The sequence below is a fragment of the Physeter macrocephalus genome, chromosome 19, assembly GCF_002837175.3.
Source record: "Physeter macrocephalus isolate SW-GA chromosome 19, ASM283717v5, whole genome shotgun sequence".
Classification (NCBI taxonomy): domain Eukaryota; kingdom Metazoa; phylum Chordata; class Mammalia; order Artiodactyla; family Physeteridae; genus Physeter; species Physeter macrocephalus.
In genome coordinates, this window is record NC_041232.1 from 43,980,054 (window position 1) to 43,998,373 (window position 18,320).

The window sequence follows — 18,320 nt, forward strand, 5'->3', positions numbered from 1 at the left end:
TGGCTGCTGAGCCTGCGCGTCCGGAGCCTGTGCTCCGCGACGGGAGAGGCCACAACAGTGAGAGGCCCGCGTACCGCAAAAAAAAAAAAAAAAAAAAAAATCATCCTCGTAAGAAAGCAAACCCGTAAAAAGTAATTTATACTGAAGGGTGATTGACAGCCCAGAGTATTTGCCAGCTAAGTGTTATTGACAAGGTTGGGAGAGAGATTAAAGAAAGGGGGCCTGATGGGAGGGCTGATTTCCTTGAATCACATCTATGTCTCTTTAAAACAGGGCAGTGATTAGGGAAATGACATTTTATAGTTTCCAGGCTTTGATTGGAACACAGTGTAAAGGTGACAGATTTGAGGTCTTAGGACAGTCATGCCCCACTTTCGTGAGATTTACCCCGCCGCCGCCCCCTTTAGCCTTTAAAATCTGACCCAGAGAACATGGTTGTTTGGCTCTAAATTTTTTTAAATGTCGATTGGTAGGAGAGACAATGAAAATGGTTGTAGAAGATTTATTTTTACCAGAATTAGGTTAAAAGCAGTTTTTAGTGTTAGCCCCAAGAAAAACATTTCATCTCTGGAAACCTGTCACTGGAAGTCAAGGAGCCCTAGCTGTGATAGCCAGTCACCAGTTTGCTCCCAGTCTTTAGATGCAGAAGGAGACGGCACAGCAAATCTACTGTTCCACCTGATACCTTCTTTCCTTTCCACTGAAACCAGAAAAGTTTAATTAACTGTATACAATTTTAAACAACTTACATAAATGTACATGAACTATTTCCTGATATACTTAGTTATCATGCAGCACCTAAGAACCAAACATAAGTTCTCTATTTTTTAAATCCCGGATTTCTATTATAGAACACACCACACCGCCGCCTCATTTAAAATTAAATGTTTTTCACTTTGTTTTAAATGTTGTTTTTCACTTTGTTTTCCACTTTGTTTTAAAGGTTGCATTGATTAATGATTTAACCATTAATGATTAGTGGTTATATATCCAACCATTAATGATTAATGGTTATATATTTAACCATTAATCAATAAACATTAATATGTATGTGTATATATATACATATATCCAGTTCAAACTGTATTCCTATCGAACATTGCCACTTCATGGGCTAGCTCAACAAATTCTGCCTCCAAAGTAAAATAAAGAATTTTTTTTTTGCAGGGGTCGGGTATGGGGAGCAGGTCCCAATTCTTCATAGCTGCAAAATTTTAAAATTAATTTAGTCTTAATTATTTTTCTTTCAAACTTTTCTTCAACTAGTGGTACCTATTATTTGTTGTCTATTTTTTAAACTATCATTTGAAGTGAGTATATAATAATGTGCTATTAGGTTTATCATAAGATTAGATGTTAATTATTTTAAGTTTAAACGTCATTGCGGTCTTCCCTGGTGGCGCAGTGGTTGAGAGTCCACCTGCCGATGCAGGGGACGCGGGTTCATGCCCCGGTCCGGGAAGATCCCACATGCCGCGGAGCGGCTGGGCTCGTGAGCCATGGCCGCTGAGCCTGCGCGTCCGGAGCCTGTGCTCCGCAACGGGAGAGGCCACAGCAGTGAGAGGCCCGCGTACCGAAAAAAAAAAAAAAACGTCATTGCTCTGGGAAATTTTGCAAGGCCTTCCAGAGGCTGTAGCATGTGAACAAATTTGAGAAGCACAAAATTTAAGCAACACCTTGGAAGATATTAAATTGCACCTAAGGTTTAAGTTTCCCTATATTCATTTGATTCATTACAGCATTGTGTAATATTTACCTGCTTTAATAAGGAATAATGTATTTTATTTGAAAATGGTAGTGAATAGAAATGAATGTTAATGCTCATTGCTACCATAACTACGATGGGAGTCTGTTTCTTCAGACTGATTCAATGGCGTAACTACAGTCCATCTAAGGATAAGATATTCTAATTGCAAATGACTACTGTCGAGAGAAAATAAAGAGCCATATGTGCTAAACTTGCAAATGAAAATATGAAAGTATAGCTCTCAAGAGAAGAAAAGCATCTTTTTCTCAGCATAATTCTCATTACTGGCAAGTTATCAAAGGTAGTTCTGAATCTCAGGAAAAAGACTTGTGATTACAATCTCAACAGAAGATCTTTACATTAAAATACTGACAATAACTCTGTACGGTGAATATAGTTTTCTCTCTCGAGATTAAGGAAACTTAGATATATTCCTCATAACAATACTTTTGTAAACCATAAAACACACTTTCAAAAGTATAAAAACAACACATTTTCTTTTTTTTGGTCTACACTTTCCTGGTCTAGTTTTCACATTGTGGCTCTGTGTTTTTGACACCTTATTAGGGCAATCTAGTATCTAGAACTGCTCTTCATGATCTAATTGCTACTCAGAAGAAAAACAAAATTCTAGTAGCCTTCAGAGCAAATGACCAGGTGCTATTGATTTTTTACAGCTAAAAAAATCCAACATAATTTACCATAATGATTAATATTCTACTTTTAATCTAAATCTGGAATAAGAATGGAATTTTTAGCCCAGAGAGCTGTTCTGCTATAGTCAGTCAAATACAGCTTCTATTGTTGGACTAATATTTAGCCAATGTATTTATTGGAAAAATATATGAAAAGAAGAGGAGGTCCTTTATAGACCTAATTCCAGTGCTATAGCATGAGATTTGCTGGTTGTCTATTTACTCAGCAGTAAAAGAGGCAAAATCTGTTTTAACATTTTAAACTTCCTGAAAAAATAAGTAACAAACTGTTTTAAAGTACAAATTGGTACGTAGCATAATTCAAAAATTTCAGAAAAATTCATATATATTCATATTCATATATATCTAGATATAAATTAAATTTTACAATATCCCTTTCAGAAACCTCCAGAATGTCTGATAAAGATATGTCTAATTGTAGCACTGTCACATTATTTCTTTGTGCATGTTTCTGCTAAGGCAGTAAATTTGGTTTCCAATTTATTTAAAAAGTCAAGGCCATCTTCTTCCTGTTTTTCACTGCAGCAACCTACAGAACCAGCTGGAGACCCTCTTCCTTCATAGTTATATGTAAGAACATAGTCTTGAGATGGCATGTGGTCTTCATCCTGATTACATAGATGCAATTTCTGTAAAATTTTAAAAAAAGGGATTGTATTATTGTTTTAAACACACTGAAAGATAAACATAAAATTTATTTTTTATTTACCTTTTATGCTTAATTTTTAACCAGTGTGTCCTCTAATGGATTCCTACATGCAAAAAATGCACAAGGTTGGTCTATATCACAGCCATACCACAAAGTCAGTATATTTTACATTTCTAGTAATCCATACAAATCCAAAATTATGTATACACATTATATTTAAGTACATTTAAATTATTATTAAATTCTTATCCCTAAATTTTATATCTAGAGGTCAGGCTAGTCCACAAAATGGTGGCAATATGCACAGCGGTTAGGAATTTGAGCTTGGATAGTCAAACAGTCCTGATTTGGAGTCATAGCTTGGCTTTACCAACTAGCTACGTGACTTTGAGCAAGTTATAATACTGAACATCTTTAAGTCTCAGTTTCCTCATTTCTAAAATAGGAATACAGACAATGACTATCTCACAGGATCATTATTAAATGATGAAATAATAATGCATGAAAAATACCCTTATTATGTCCAGCATGTAGTACATGTTCAATAAACTAAAATCGCTATTATCTGCAGATATAATGTCGGTAAGATTACCACATTGTCTTCAGAATCAAGCTTCCGAGAGAGCCAAAACATGGCAAAATAAAAAGATGCACCAAAAAAGTTTCAGTGAAATTTAAAATAATCGAGATAACTCACACTGCAAAAACCTGGCCAGAATAGAGGCCAAGCATTCAGCCACATTTACCCTCGCTGTTTGTCACTGGCCTGTCTGCCAACTTGTCAAACTCGTGCACCTCTCCCCTTTCTCACCTGTGTACCCATCCCCTCTCAAACCCAGCGCTTATTACCTTGGCTTACGTTAGCAAGTGTCTCTCTTCATGACCATTTTAGCCTCACATCCCATTACCTGACATGCACATTGGAGAACACCCCTAAGAGTGTTTCTTTAGCTTCCCTCCTCCTCAGCCTGATCTTACATGGCTACTGACTGTCTAGAAACAGAAGAGAGATTAACACTTGAATCTGATGAAAAAAATAAATATGCTGTGGACCTATGATAACCTCCAGCCATGTCACAGAACGCTGCCCATCTGCAGTCCATCAAAGGCTTTAGGGTTTCTGGACCAGTGTTTGTATTACAACAGCACTGGTACTCTCTGATAAAAGAAGTGAAAACTTAGTACCAGAAAGAATACTTAATTCAGTGGTCCTCTACTCAGGCTGCACCTTTGAATCACCCGAGGAGCTTAAAAAAAAAAAAAGCTAAACTAATTAAAATCAGAATCTTTCAAGGTGAAGCACAGGCATTAGTATTTTTTAAAAGCTTCCCAGGGAATTCTGATGTGCTGCCAGGAATGAAAATCCCTTATTGAACCCCCCTATCTTTCACATCCTTGCTTTCCTCTGAATTAGAAAACACTTTATATATGCATGATGCTTTTTACATGAAAAAATAGTTCATATGAACCATATTATTTAATATTCACTCCAGAATTCTGTACAGAATTCTGTTTTCACAGAGAGATGCAGATTTGATTTGGGGATTTTTGTGATTGCGGACAATGAGATTTTTTCCCTATTCTTCTACATTAAAAGAGTTCATGAGATAAACACACACCTAAAAATGAAATGTAACTTTAGTGAGGGATAGTGGAATCCTCCAATTTTCATGAGATTTTAGAAAGTAAGAGAAATGTGACAGATGAAATAAAAACTTTTATATCAAATAGTGTAACAAAATCAAAGAGCAGGGGCAAAAATAATCAGAGTGAGAGAGAAAGGATACATTGGAGAATCTGAAAAAGAAGTTTCTGAAAATATATGTTAATCTCAATTTCCTAATGTCCTCCACTTGGACATTTAAATTGCAGGGTCTAAACACTCAAGGAAACTCACTTCAACAAGGTGGGGCTGAGTGAAATCGTACCACTCCGAGTGGTCCGTCTCCACGGTGCCTCCTCTGCAGGAATCCAGGGTATGATGATGCCCGGCCCCCTGGAACGATTCCAAGGTCTGGCTTCCTCCTTTTATCATTTCAATGGTTTCCTGCCTGCCATTCTTGACTTCTGATCCCATAGTACCACAAAAGCCTTGGCTAGAGTTGTTGACCGTATGGGTCGTAAGCCCACTGGCAGAACACTGAAATAAAATAAAATAAGACAGTTCATACAGGGAAGAAATGGATTCCAAGTAAAGTCACAAGAAGGCAAAGGAGACAGCTCGTTTACTCAACCTTTTATTCATTAATTCATTCAACAGACATTTATCATTTTCCAATTAGGTGCAAAGATAGAGACATGGTCCCTCAGTGGCTCCAAGAAGCTCTTACTCCAATGAGGCAGAAAAATAGACAATTACTTTAAGAATGTGATTACGCTGATGTACAGGTGAACACAGAATGCTATAGGGACACAGAGGAAGAGCATGAAAATTCAAACTCGGAGAAAGTAAGTGGAGCAAACTGGGAAAACTCTGAGCTGAGGGATTCCTACTGAGAAATAGGAGGAAGAATGCATTATCTGTAAGAGGGTCTAGAGGCAAAGGCAAATGGGGTTCCTTGGGGGTTCCCAACTTCAGCCTGTCAAGAATGCCTACCACAGAAAGTTCAAAGACAGAGGAAGCTAGAGAGGTTATAAAAGGCCAGAGGACATAAAGATCTATATGCCATGCTAAAATTTTTAGACTATCTTGAAGATTATGGGGACTAAAAGAACTGTTTAAATAACAGGCAAGGGACATATTTTTTAAAAAAAATCATTTTAGGCAATAATGTGAAAGACAAATAAGAAGGAGACAAGTTTAGAGTCATGGATATCAGAGAGGTCACTGAAACATTATAGGTGAAAAACGATAAGGATCTAAGCCAAAGTCGAAGCAGGGATGATTAAAAGAAGAGGATGGACTCCATAGAGTGCTTATTGGTGGTTAGACGGATGAGGCAGCAAAGGGAAGGGTCAGGAATTATTCCTATGTGTCCTGCTTGTGCAACTAGATAGATGGTATGATTCACTGAAACAGGGATGAAGGATGCACTTGCGGGTGAGAGGAGGGTGAGCAATTCAATTTTGGACGTGGTAAATGAGAAACCTGTGGATTTTCAAAATGAGTATACGAATATGTGGTCTGGAGCTCAGGTGAGAGATCTGAGCTGGAGTATAATTCTGGGAGTCACTTCCATGTAGGGGGGAGTTGAAGCCATGGGAATAAATGATATCAGCCAGAGAAAACTGCAGTCCAAAAGAAAAAAAGGTTAAGAATAGAACGACAAGAAACATCATGTTTTAAAGGGTGGATAAAGGAATTAGAGCTGTGACAGAATTGATCTGGAATAGCCACTGAGATAATACGGAACCAAAGAGGCATGACTCTCTAGCCAAGAGAGGATTACGGTAAGGAGATCAATGGTGTGGAAAAAATCCAAGTAGGGTAAGAACTGGTTCAAATAAAGTAAGCACCCATGAGAGTCAAGTAAAAAAGTGGCCAGTGGTGATCTGTGTCAAAAAGAATTTCCACGGAGTGCGGAATGAACAGGAAGTAATGTCATAGAGAAATCGAGTAAAAAATATTTCTCTCAAAAAATTCAGTTTCAAAGAAAAAGAAATATGGAGGGATCTGGGGGAGGACAAAGAGTCAAGGGAATATTTTAAAATGGAAAAGACTTGATTAAACATTAACTTAATGCTGGAACTGCACACCAACCCTCCAGGCCATAGGTGAGATGTTCAGTTATAGCAATAACCTCTGCACGTCAGTTTGAATTCTAAACCATCACTTTCACGACAAGACCCCCACTATAATCAGGTGTCATTGTGTCATCTTCCAATTTATTTTTTCTATCTAATATGCAGAGTCTCTATCAAAACAAAGATTTTCAAGTTCAGATAATTTACTGAATCTGAAATATATCTATAAAAGTCAAACATTATTTTACTGCCTTTGAAAAAAATACCAGAAAAGAGAACTGAAAAGTAGCCATTTGGTGGCACTGCTACCCTACATTTTTTGCTTAGGTTGCTGCTACAGTAAAATTCTATCACACACACACACACACACACACACACACACACACACACACAAATCCTGTTTATCAAATCTCCTTGATGGGTATAATTTTGTCATTATAAATATATATTGAGATCATATTTCTAAGCTAATAAAGGGAGAATTGAAAATAAACTAAAATCAAAGCTGAATCCACAGAACTGTTTCACATTCTCTAATCTCTGTTCCTTCCCCCAAGTTTATTCTCATAGGGCATCAACAACTCCTTCTCCATGTCAGTGATTTTCAAATTTACTTTTCCAGTCCTGATTTTTCACACAACTCCTAACCCCATCTGAATGCCTTTGACTTAAACTCAGATTCAAAACTAAAGTTACCACCTTTACTCATTGTATTAAAATGAGTTTACACATTCACTGTGAAATTTTGTTGCATTTTGTAAAAATATGCCTAAAATTATATACTGGTATAAATTAACAATTTCAAGTCCTTTTGAGAAGTGTTCCTAATAGAGAACAGGTAAATAGGTGTATGTTATGGTGAAGTGGCCAATCAATGCCACCGACTCCAGCATCAAATGGCAAAGAAAAAATATTAAGTACAGCTCAATCATTCCATGCTCAGATATAAAATAAGACCTTACTATGAGTCAAGGACTAACATGGGGCTAAATCTATTTCCTGAATGGAGAGATTAATTACAGGGTTCCACACACAGGCATGTCAAGCATAGATGAGTCATGATTTTGCCTGATGGTGGGAAGGAAGTGAAAGAAATAGTCAACAAGAAAGGCATCGTCACCTTGAGATACAGAAAAGGCCTAATATAAAGTCACTGTCCCGGGCTATAGCTTCTGTCACATTGACTCCACTTTTTATTAATTAAAAGAAAACCATTTTATTTATACATTTAAAATATTTCTTATCCATCTCTATTTTAATTTTCCAGTAACCATTATCCTAGTAGAGTTATCTCATGCTTAAATTATCAAAAGATCCTAATCCTTTATCCTCCCCATTCCTAACGTCTTCCTGTTCTTGTTGGTCACCCTACTGATTCAGTATCACACTGCTCACGTTATGCCACTTTCGTGCAGAAAGCCTTGACTGTCTCTCCCTTACCAAGAGAATAAATCCAAACTCCTTAGTGTGCCACAAAAAAGTTTCATCCCCCATCCCTCTCCTATTATATCTTCTCCCTCCGGAATCTAAGTGTCAAGCCTCCAGTCCAAAACATCATTTCTTCCATTTCAAATCAATTCATTTACTATTTGTTGAATAATCCCTAAACATTGTCATCTCCTTTTTTATTCATTAGGCTGTTTTTCTCCATCTCTTCACTTTCAAACCCTTCGTGTTCTTTATGTTACAGAGTAATCTGTACCTCTTCCATCAGGCCTTTCTGGTTGATATCCAGACATCATGAATATACTTATGTATCATCAGTACCTTTGAACTCCACCAGTGTCCTATCATATTGGTGCTAATAGTTTACTGTCACATTCCTATTTATTTTTCAATATCTCAAGAATGAATTGAAATCTTTTCAAGGGAAGAACATGCCTTGTAATAATTTTTTACATACTTCCCGCAGAACAAGAAGCATAGTGCCAAGCACCTCAGAGGTCCCAAGAGATATGTAAGAAAAGAAAGTGGCAGTATTCTTCCAATCTGCCCCCCCAAACACACACTTTTTTTAAAAACATATATCTTTTTGATATTTTTAGTTTATCTTGAGAACTTTCAGCAAGTTCTTCCTATTATAAATGGTCAAAGAGTTAGATAAACAAACAATATCTGAAAATATACATTGTAGAGAGCAGTCAAAAAGATTTTTCTTATCATAAATTCACAACATCAAATAACAAGTTTTAAACCATAACACTAGAGAGTAGAAAAAAGATAACTAAACCAATACATCTGGTTTAATAAATGCCCTACAAAAATATTTGAATATTGACAGATAACATATTTATGTCTATAGAATCTGATCAAATGAAAAATAGAAACTAACTCCTAAATTCTGAAATAACTTCATAAGGATGAGTTAAAGAAATTGTGGGAACTACTCAGAGATAAATAGCTGTATAAAAAAATAAATAAAATAAAATTCAAAAATTCAAAAAATAAAAAAATTACTTACCAGTATATCATCTCCAGGTGCTTCTGTGTTTGAGATGATTAAGTTTTGCTGTGCCAAATCTTCAGGAAGACATTTTTTATTTCTGGCACTAACAAGTCTCCATACTACAGTTATCAATATAGCTGAGTTAAAAACAAAAACAAAAATGTTTAACATGCATACAATAAAATACTCATCTTTTACTTCTCATTACCTAAGGTGCACAGGAGGAAAACAAGTCACTGAGCATGGTGTCCCACAAATTACCTTGGCCCTTCTAAATTAAGAGGCCATGAGTTAGCTTAGATTTTAACATTTAAAGTGATTATATGTATATTTTGATACACATATCTTCAAGAGTTTGAATTCCACCCATCATTTAAGTATTTTGAATCATGAATTTTTAAAAAATCAATGACATTTTTTAAGACAAAGACTTTAAAGAGATTTACTGATTCCCAAAAGAATGGTTTGCCAATATGAAAAGATAGCAAAGCAGACTTTTCTTCCCAGAATAGATTTATCTCCAAGTATCTTAATTAAACTTACTTTGTATTTTGCCTATTCAGAATTTTCATTCTGCATCATAATTGTGGGAGGTTGAAATACATGATAATAAAGCTAACAGCAACAACAACTCTTTACAATGTTCTACAAGCCCCTATACCAAGGATTGCCAACCTACAGCCCCAATCCAGCCCACCATGTTTTGTATGACTCATGAGCTGTGGTTCTTATATGTTTAAATGACGGAAAAAAATCAAAAGAGTAATATTTTATTACACGGGAAAATTATATGAAATTCAAATTTTAGTGTCCATAAATAAATTTCTAATGGAACACAGCCATGCCTGTGGTTTAAATGTTTTCTATGGCTGCTCTCTTGCTACAAGGGCAGATTTGATTGGTTACAAATGAAATCATATAGCCTGCAAAATTTAAAATATATACTATCTTGCCCTTTACAGAAAAAGTGTACCAACCCTTGCCAACTCTGTGTGGCCCTTGTTACCTTTCTGGTTCCATTTCCTACACTCCTCTTCCCTCATCCTCTCTCTACTCTCAGGCCACACTGGTCTCCCTGCCTTCCTTGATTTCTCAAGCATTCCCTCACCTTAGGGCCTTTGAACTGACTTTCTCCTCTGACTGAAAGCTCTTCCTTAAGTATTCTCGGCTGACTCTTTACAGCTCCAGAGACCCTAATTATCTGGCTCTATTTTTTTCCTCCACAGCATTTAATTTATTACTTTACTGTCACAAGGAAGACTTTGTTTTGGTTTGTTTGCTTTTGTCTGCTTTTTTCATTGATGAATCCCAAGCACCTAGACAGTTCTGGTATATAGTAGGTGTTCAATATATATTTATTTTTTTTGAGTTGATAAAAAATAATAAACACCTATTAGAAATGTACCATGCACTGTTTTAAGCTCTTCACATGCATTAACTCAATGAACCTCTGGTGCTACCCCATAAAATAACCTACTACAATTATCCCTTTTTATGAGGAAACTGAAGCACCGTGAAGTAACTTGCCCCAGGTCACATGGCTTACAAATAATAGAGCTAGGGTCCAAACCCAGATAGTCTGGCTCCAGAGTCTTACTCTTAACCACTAGTCCTATCACAGAATAAAGGAACAACAGCTAAAATAAGCTGAAGGATTGAATGGAAATGAAAAGAGAAGAAAAAATACGGCACCACTGGGAACTACACAACTGGTTAGGAGGAGGTTAATAGAATTTAATTAACCTGGTAGGATACACCCAAGAAGAGATACTGCTGTGATTTGAACACCTCCCATAAGTCTGTAGCTGAAATGAAAATGACATGATATGAAAGTGGCTTTTAGTGGACTTGCATATGGCAGAAGTTTTAGATTGTTTCATTTAGCCTTAAAAGGGGTAGTACGAGGACCAAGAAATAAAAGCTATACATTGACAGGTTTGGCAAAATCTAAGGAATTTTCAACAGTTCTGTCCAAGTATGAAATCTTTGATCTCAAAAAGGATTTTGCTTCTTCTCACAGAAAATATTCACTCAGAACTCAGAAAATAACACAAAAAGAATTTGTAAAAGGGACTCACACCTGACAGATAGCTGGACAAGATTTCTTTTTAAAGACCTTTTCCTGCACTCAGATATTTATTTTATATTTTAAAGTCAGGTAAGTAAAAGGACTTACAGAAAAGCAATGCTATACCCAGAAGTATCACAAGGATCGCCCATTTGCCAAGTATCACTCGTGCTCTCGGTTCAACAGTGCGACATTGACTTGGATGAATACAATCACAGAGGTTCACTCTCAAGGTTTTTGTTGCATGTTGACCTTCTGTATCTCTTACAGTAATAGGAATATGATATTCTTGAAATTTGGCATTTTTCCAATATGAAAGACGGGCAGCTGTATCTGAAAGAAAAGAATTATGTTTTTAATGAACATTGATTCCTCCTTTAACATCTGTTCCACCACACCTATTTGCGGAGCACAGGCTCCGGACGCGCAGGCTCAGCGGCCATGGCTCACGGGCCCAGCCGCTCCGCGGCATGTGGGATCTTCCCGCACCGAGGCACGAACCCGTGTCCCCTGCATCGGCAGGCGGACTCTCAACCACTGCACCACCAGGGAAGCCCACCACCACACCTATTTTTAAAGACACTATTCTCAAGGAACCACCTTCCATGTGAAAATGGAAAAAAAAAAAAGATGACGATCTTCAACCTTTTCAAGCACTAATATCACCAGATGTATGTTGCCCATTGTAACTTTTTAGAAGAGAGGCTTAAAGAAATAATTTGGCATTGGAGTGACCCAGCAGCCTTTCAGCAATATTTAGTATTCCCTTATTTCCTCCCTTATCTACAAGCTAATGATGCTAGATTGGCTCTTGACATACACTCCAAGCATATCTCTAAAGTACCAGTTTATGGTACTCATAAAGAATTAACACCAATAGTTACACACCAGAGATGTCTTAAGTTCTTATTTTCTTATCCATTTACCTTCTGGTACCTGTCCATTGTCTTTATGTATAAGGTAATTTCTCAAAACACAGCTGACCCTTGGTATTTAACACCTTCCCTGTGGAAGTAATCTCAATACCAGAAAACTAATTAACATCACCCAGGCTAGGTATAAGGCTTACATAAACACAGACATATCTATATCGTAACAATACAAGTTTTTATAAACAGTGATATTTCCCCAATGATCTTGTTACCTTATTTCAATGACTTTATTATCAACTGACCAAAAGCTCCACACACTTTCAATGGCAATTGCAATCTTTTGGGTTTTTCAATAAGTGAAATGACAAAATACCATAATGCACCTCCTGGAAGTGATCTGTAATTTCTAAGCCTTTCTTAAATGCACTGTTAGGGCTGTTGAGAACTTCAAAGATTTCTGGCTACACCTCAGACACAAAGCTCCCCAGAGGAATGTGAATTATCACTAAGGTTTATTTGGAACTTTTCAGGATTATATTGTGTTTAAAGTAAAATCCTTCAAATCTCTCTCGTCCCTCAAGACCACGGGCTGAGCCATATTCATGTCCATTCACTTGTACTAGTGCAGCAGCCTCTGACTTTCCCTGCCACTCAACTCTGCACTCTTCAAACTGCCCTCCTGTTATCAATGTCACTGTTTTTAAGACATAAATCTGGTACAGCATTGCCTTACTTGTACACTCTCAATGCGTACCTGCTGTCACCAACCATACAAAGGTCAGCCTCCTCAGCTAGTACATAAGGCCCTTCATCACCTCTCCTGCCAAATCTCTCGGCATTCCTACTAAAACCTTCTAAACTCTAACGACCCTGATTTACTTATTGCCCTAGTATTTTCCTGATTTCATGCATATTTGTTTATCAATTATTGATTAAACAAACATTTATTAAGCAGTTAGTGTCTACCAAGCACTGGCCTAGGTGCTGGAAATACACAAATGGGCTACAAATGTTCTGAGAAAGTCATGTATTAGCGCAGAAAGGTAAACAGATAAAAATACAACAAGTAGATTACATGTAGATAAAACAGGTAGATAGTAGGTGCTCCATAAATATTATGAATTAATATCAAGCTAAGAAGTGGGAAGGAGGTAGTCTAAGCAGAAGGAACAGCATATGCAAAAGTTGAATTGCATGAAAGAGCACAACATAGCAACAAAACAGCAGTGAACTATGGCTATAACATAGAAAACTGTACACCCCAGAAACCACTACTGTAGCAGTCTGCACTGCAGGCTTCAATGCCAGGCCTCTGTCCACAGCCCACCATGTTTCCTTCCAGAATGTTATAGAGTGCTTATCCCACATACCCAGATCCCTCATTTCCAGAGTTTGCTTACACTAAAATTTAAGCCGCCCACCTTCTGTTCTTTCCTCATCGCACAGTAGTTACTTCAAAAACACAGCAAGAACAATTTGTTTTTTTTGTTTTTTTTGTTTTTTGTAGTATGCGGGCCTCCCTCTGCCGTGGCCTCTCCCGTTGCGGAGCACAGGCTCCGGACGCGCAGGCTCAGCGGCCATGGCTCACGGGCCCAGCCGCTCCGCGGCACGTGGGATCCTCCCAGACCGGGGCGCGAACCCGGTTCCCCCGCACCAGCAGGCGGACGCGCAACCACTGCGCCACCAGGGAAGCCCGAACAATTTGTTTTAATGATAAGTTGCCCAATATTTTAACAAGGATTTTTTGTCTTTGTTGTAAATGTAAATTCTGCCTTCATAAAAATTATGATTTTTTTTTCATTTTATGTACAATATATAACACAGGTCCCACACAATGTGTGCAAAAGTTAAAGTTAGCCTTCTAAAATATGTGCATGAGAATCCATTTTACATTATGCTTCACGTGAGTAAAGCAGTAAATCCATTCTCAATTATTTCAGAGCATATAAATCATTATTTTTGATGAAATACCATTAACTCTGGTGAGGGTCCATAGTCGGTTGATTTCTGGAGAAGTTTTTGCCAAGCTGAAGTAAAATGGAGGGCCGTGGATGGGCTCATCAGGATCAACAGCTGAAACGTCAACATACTCCATCTCTGATTTGCAAATTACTATATAATTTTGAAGTATTTCTGGTGAATTATCATTCTCATCTTCAATGCTAACTGCAAGGGTTCCAGTACATGATCTATTATCTAGGAAGAAAGGAAAAAAGTTTAGTATAGTTCATAGACTTTTATAGTTTCTTAAGAAAAATAATCAACTAGATTCTACATATGACGTATGGGGTTTTTTTAAAAATAAACTGATAATTAGAGAAAACGGTAAATAAGAAGGTAGATGGATAAATGAAACCTGTAGATCACCTAAAATGAGTATGCTGTTGATAGTATCAGATATAACTGGCCAAAAACCTTTTACCAGAATTATTACCAAAAAGTAAAAATAAATGTCTGAATTTCAAACTCTCTATTTCCTTGGATTTCTTTTGGTCCAAATGTTAAGGAACAGTAAAGTGACTACAGAAAAATTACTCTAATTCTGGTACACATTTAAACCACCTAGGGAGCTTTTTTTTAAACGTACGATGTCCAGGCTCCCCAACCAGGGATTCTGATTCAGTTGGTCTGAGGTAGTGTCTACACCTTGATATTTTTTTAAATGTCCCAAATTATTTTAATACGTAGCCAGGATTGAGAAACTCTGGGTTACTTTAAGGAACAGAATTCAAGGAAAGAATTATTTTGACTTAATAGTCAGCTGAGCTATTTAACAGCTCAATTTAAAATGATGTAAAGAGATCTAGAAGAGTCTGGTGAGACCATTTCATCTAGTCCTAGACTTAAGTTTCATCTCTGTCCTCTGACATAGAGATCTATAGGCATTTAAGATGCTGCCATGCTAGGAATATAAAGATAAATAAGGCATGGTTTCATGTTACCAAGCAGTTTCAACTTGTTTGGTGATTAAGATAAATAGAAACAATCTTTAAAGTAATTTCTAAGAATTCTATATACTTAGCACAAGGATAATTCTGCACAAGAATAAATGAAGTTTATTCTCTAATTCTTTTATAACATACCAGATGAAAACTGGTGTTTTACCTTGATCTATTGCCAGGACTGTAACATTATACAAGGCACTTCTGTGAGTTGCAGCCTCCCTGTCTAAGGTTTTGGCAGTTTCGAGTGAGCCCGAAATTTCATTAATGGTGATCCACCCTTTTGGGTCATGCAATAATTTGTACCTGTTAATAAAAAGTAAAAATAGTTTTTAGCACTATAAAATGTATTAAAATATATTACTGTCTCAATTATTACAAATACATAATTAGTATGTGGTTATAGATTTCTTTGTACCTTAAACCACTGCTACTTCTATTTTCAGGGTCAAATGCCTTATATCCATTGATCTTTGAACCCACTGGGGTGTTTTCTTTAATCTGTATATATTGGACCGCAGGTCTGCATTCAGGCCCTTCGTCCTGATCCTTCACATGAACTGTGACCTTGGCTCTGTTCATTCTGAGTGTCACATCTCCAGCAATTGGAGCGTCATTGCCTACTCCAATTTCCAGGACCACTTGACGGTTTTCTTCGTAATTCAGTGGCTTTAAAAAAAGGACAAGTATATGAACATCAGTGTAAAATACATTTGGTATTTCAAATAGCAAGTGAACTTTTGTCGATATGAACAGTGCTATATAAATTCTGTACTCCCACTTAGCCAATATTGACTTTTATCCTTTGCTAAGGAGAGAGGTGATTCTTCACCAAGCCTTTAGCAAGAGTGGTCGGAAAGTTTCTGCAGGTGCTTTTATGGAGTTGTGGGAAAGCAACTCCTAAAATATTTTTATAGCTCATTCTTACTAAGGAAAATTAGTCTGAACGTGAAGATAATGCAAAAGCATGACCGTGTTCTTCTGGCCTTATTTAGAAGACAGGCCTAAGGGTCATCTGACTCTTGGAGAATGTTCAACTTACTATTTACCATTGATGAGGGCCCAGATATTTTACAGCTCTTATAAAACTAGATGTTGACTTAAAGCTGAAATGGTGCAGTGATTTTATTTTCTCTCTGATAGAAATGGTATTTCAAATGCACGTTTTAATTGTCCTCTAAGGCATGTAACTGAGCAATCTTTATTTCAGCTTTTCCTTTTATCAAAATCCATACAGCTTCTCATTTCTTCTAGGAAGCTGCTTTGGCTTTTTGCTGAGTCCCTCACTGATGAGTTAAGTAAAATTTTTACCCATGCTAACTATCTATTTTTATGAAAATTTTATTATTGACAATTTGAGAATTATACTTCGGCATTGTCTGTAATTTATCCAATGAAACTCTCACAGTGAAGAATGCAGAGGGGTAAGAAAAATATAATGTGCTATTGGCACTATTATTATCATCATCCCCATTTTAGAGAGCAGGAAAGTGAAGAAGAGGAAATAAACTGGGTTTCTCAAAGCCAAAAGAAACTCATTCGAGCTGGAGTTTGAAGCCAGGTAGTCTGGTCTGAGTCCATTTTCCTAACCACCACACTATAATCTTTCTGCTTAATTGACTCACCAGCCTCTAAAATCTTCTAAATCAATTCTTTGGTTACAATTGATTTTTATACAGCAAACAAGCCAAATCCATAAAACAGTATTTTACACTGTACTGAAAAGCTAACGCACTTTTTCTTTCATTCTCTTTCTGTTTATCAAAATAATCACTGGCTGAACATTGAACAAAATGCAAATTGATGAGTAAAATTTGGGGTTTAAGCCTTTCTCCACATCTCCACATCTAGGCATCATCAAGCAGAGATACTAATAATACCACAAGTCCAATAAGAAGTCAAGAAAATTTCTGAATCTTAGAATCTACAAAATGTATGTGAAACTCTTTTTGATTCTTTTATTAATATCCCAGAAACTGGAGCGCCAAGAGAGAAAAAGATTAATATCTGTTTATTTGCTGCTAATGAACACTACCTCACAAATTGCTCGTATTGCTATGATCAGGCTGAGAGTCTGCTAGCAATGAGAAATGGATGGAAATTTAGAAAACAGCTGCTGCCCTAGAAGAGGTGCAGTTATTCAATCTAGAGTTACTTGCTAAAAGCCCTAGAGTTTTTTTATGCAATCTTTTAAGGCTTAAACTGGATATTGCTGTAGTAGCTTAAAACTCTGCAAGATTTAGAAATCTGGTGGGATGAAATCAATGATTAATGAAAAAATATGAATTCTCTTCAACCATAGGATACCTTCTTGTTTCACCAACTGAAAAAAAATTGTCCAAAAATACCCCATATCTGCACTAAGATGCTAACAATTCCCTAGAAAATATATTGTTGTGAAGATGGATGTGAGGACTTTCTACGTTGAGAATGACCAAGAACTCTGTCTTCCTCACTCAAGCTCTGATGCACTGCTGCTGTTGCTGAAATGGAGAGAAAATACTAAGATGGAAAGATTACCCAGGACACAGCTAAAGACTGAATCAGCTCATACTCTACAGTTTCAAAAAAGTTATCTATTATGGAAAATTATAATACTATTCCCAAGAACATGATGTGACTTCTAAAAATATAATACTAATATCCTATAGTTTACCAAGTGCTCTCATTTTTTTTAACATCTTTATTGGAGTATAATTGCTTTACAATGGTGTGTTAGTTTCTGCTTTATAACAAAGTGAATCAGTTATACATATACATGTGTTCCCATATCTCTTGCATCTCCCTCCCTCCCACCCTCCATATCCCACCCCTCTAGGTGGTCACAAACCACGGAGCTAATGTCCCTGTGCTATGCAGCCGCCCCCCACTAGCTATCTATTTTACGTTTGGTGGTGTATATATGTCCATGCCACTCTCTCATTCTGTCACAGCTTACCCTTCTCCCTCCCCATATCCTTAAGTCCATTCTCTAGTAGGTCTGTGTCTTTATTCCCGTCTTACCCCTAGGTTCTTCATGACCATTTTTTTTTCTTAGATTCCATATATATGTGTTAGCATACGGTATTTGTTTTTCTCTTTCTGACTTACTTCGCTCTGTATGACAGACTCTACGTCCATCCACCTCACTACAAATAACTCAATTTCATTTCTTTCTATGGCTGAGTAATATTCCATTGTATATATGTGCCACATC

At 36.8% G+C, this 18,320-nt stretch overlaps 1 protein-coding gene across 4 annotated transcripts in view; it reads right to left on the reverse strand.

The window, feature by feature from the left end:
* Positions 1–484: 484 nt before the first annotated feature.
* Positions 485–18,320, reverse strand: part of DSC3 (desmocollin 3) — a 41,861-nt gene continuing 24,025 nt past the window's right edge. For 2 of the 4 annotated variants that reach the window (XM_007119693.4, XM_007119691.3), the window contains exons 10-17: positions 15,543–15,793; positions 15,288–15,430; positions 14,154–14,378; positions 11,419–11,643; positions 9,258–9,379; positions 5,010–5,252; positions 3,173–3,215; positions 2,931–3,092 (exon numbers count right to left, since the gene is read on the reverse strand). In XM_007119693.4, the coding sequence (XP_007119755.1) occupies positions 3,189–3,215; positions 5,010–5,252; positions 9,258–9,379; positions 11,419–11,643; positions 14,154–14,378; positions 15,288–15,430; positions 15,543–15,793 (1,236 nt within the window). In that variant the 3' untranslated portion in view covers positions 2,931–3,092; positions 3,173–3,188. Of the gene's footprint in view, positions 3,093–3,172; positions 3,216–5,009; positions 5,253–9,257; positions 9,380–11,418; positions 11,644–14,153; positions 14,379–15,287; positions 15,431–15,542; positions 15,794–18,320 lie in introns of all 4 variants that reach the window. The other 2 variants (XM_007119692.4, XM_007119689.3) reach the window with 1 other exon arrangement.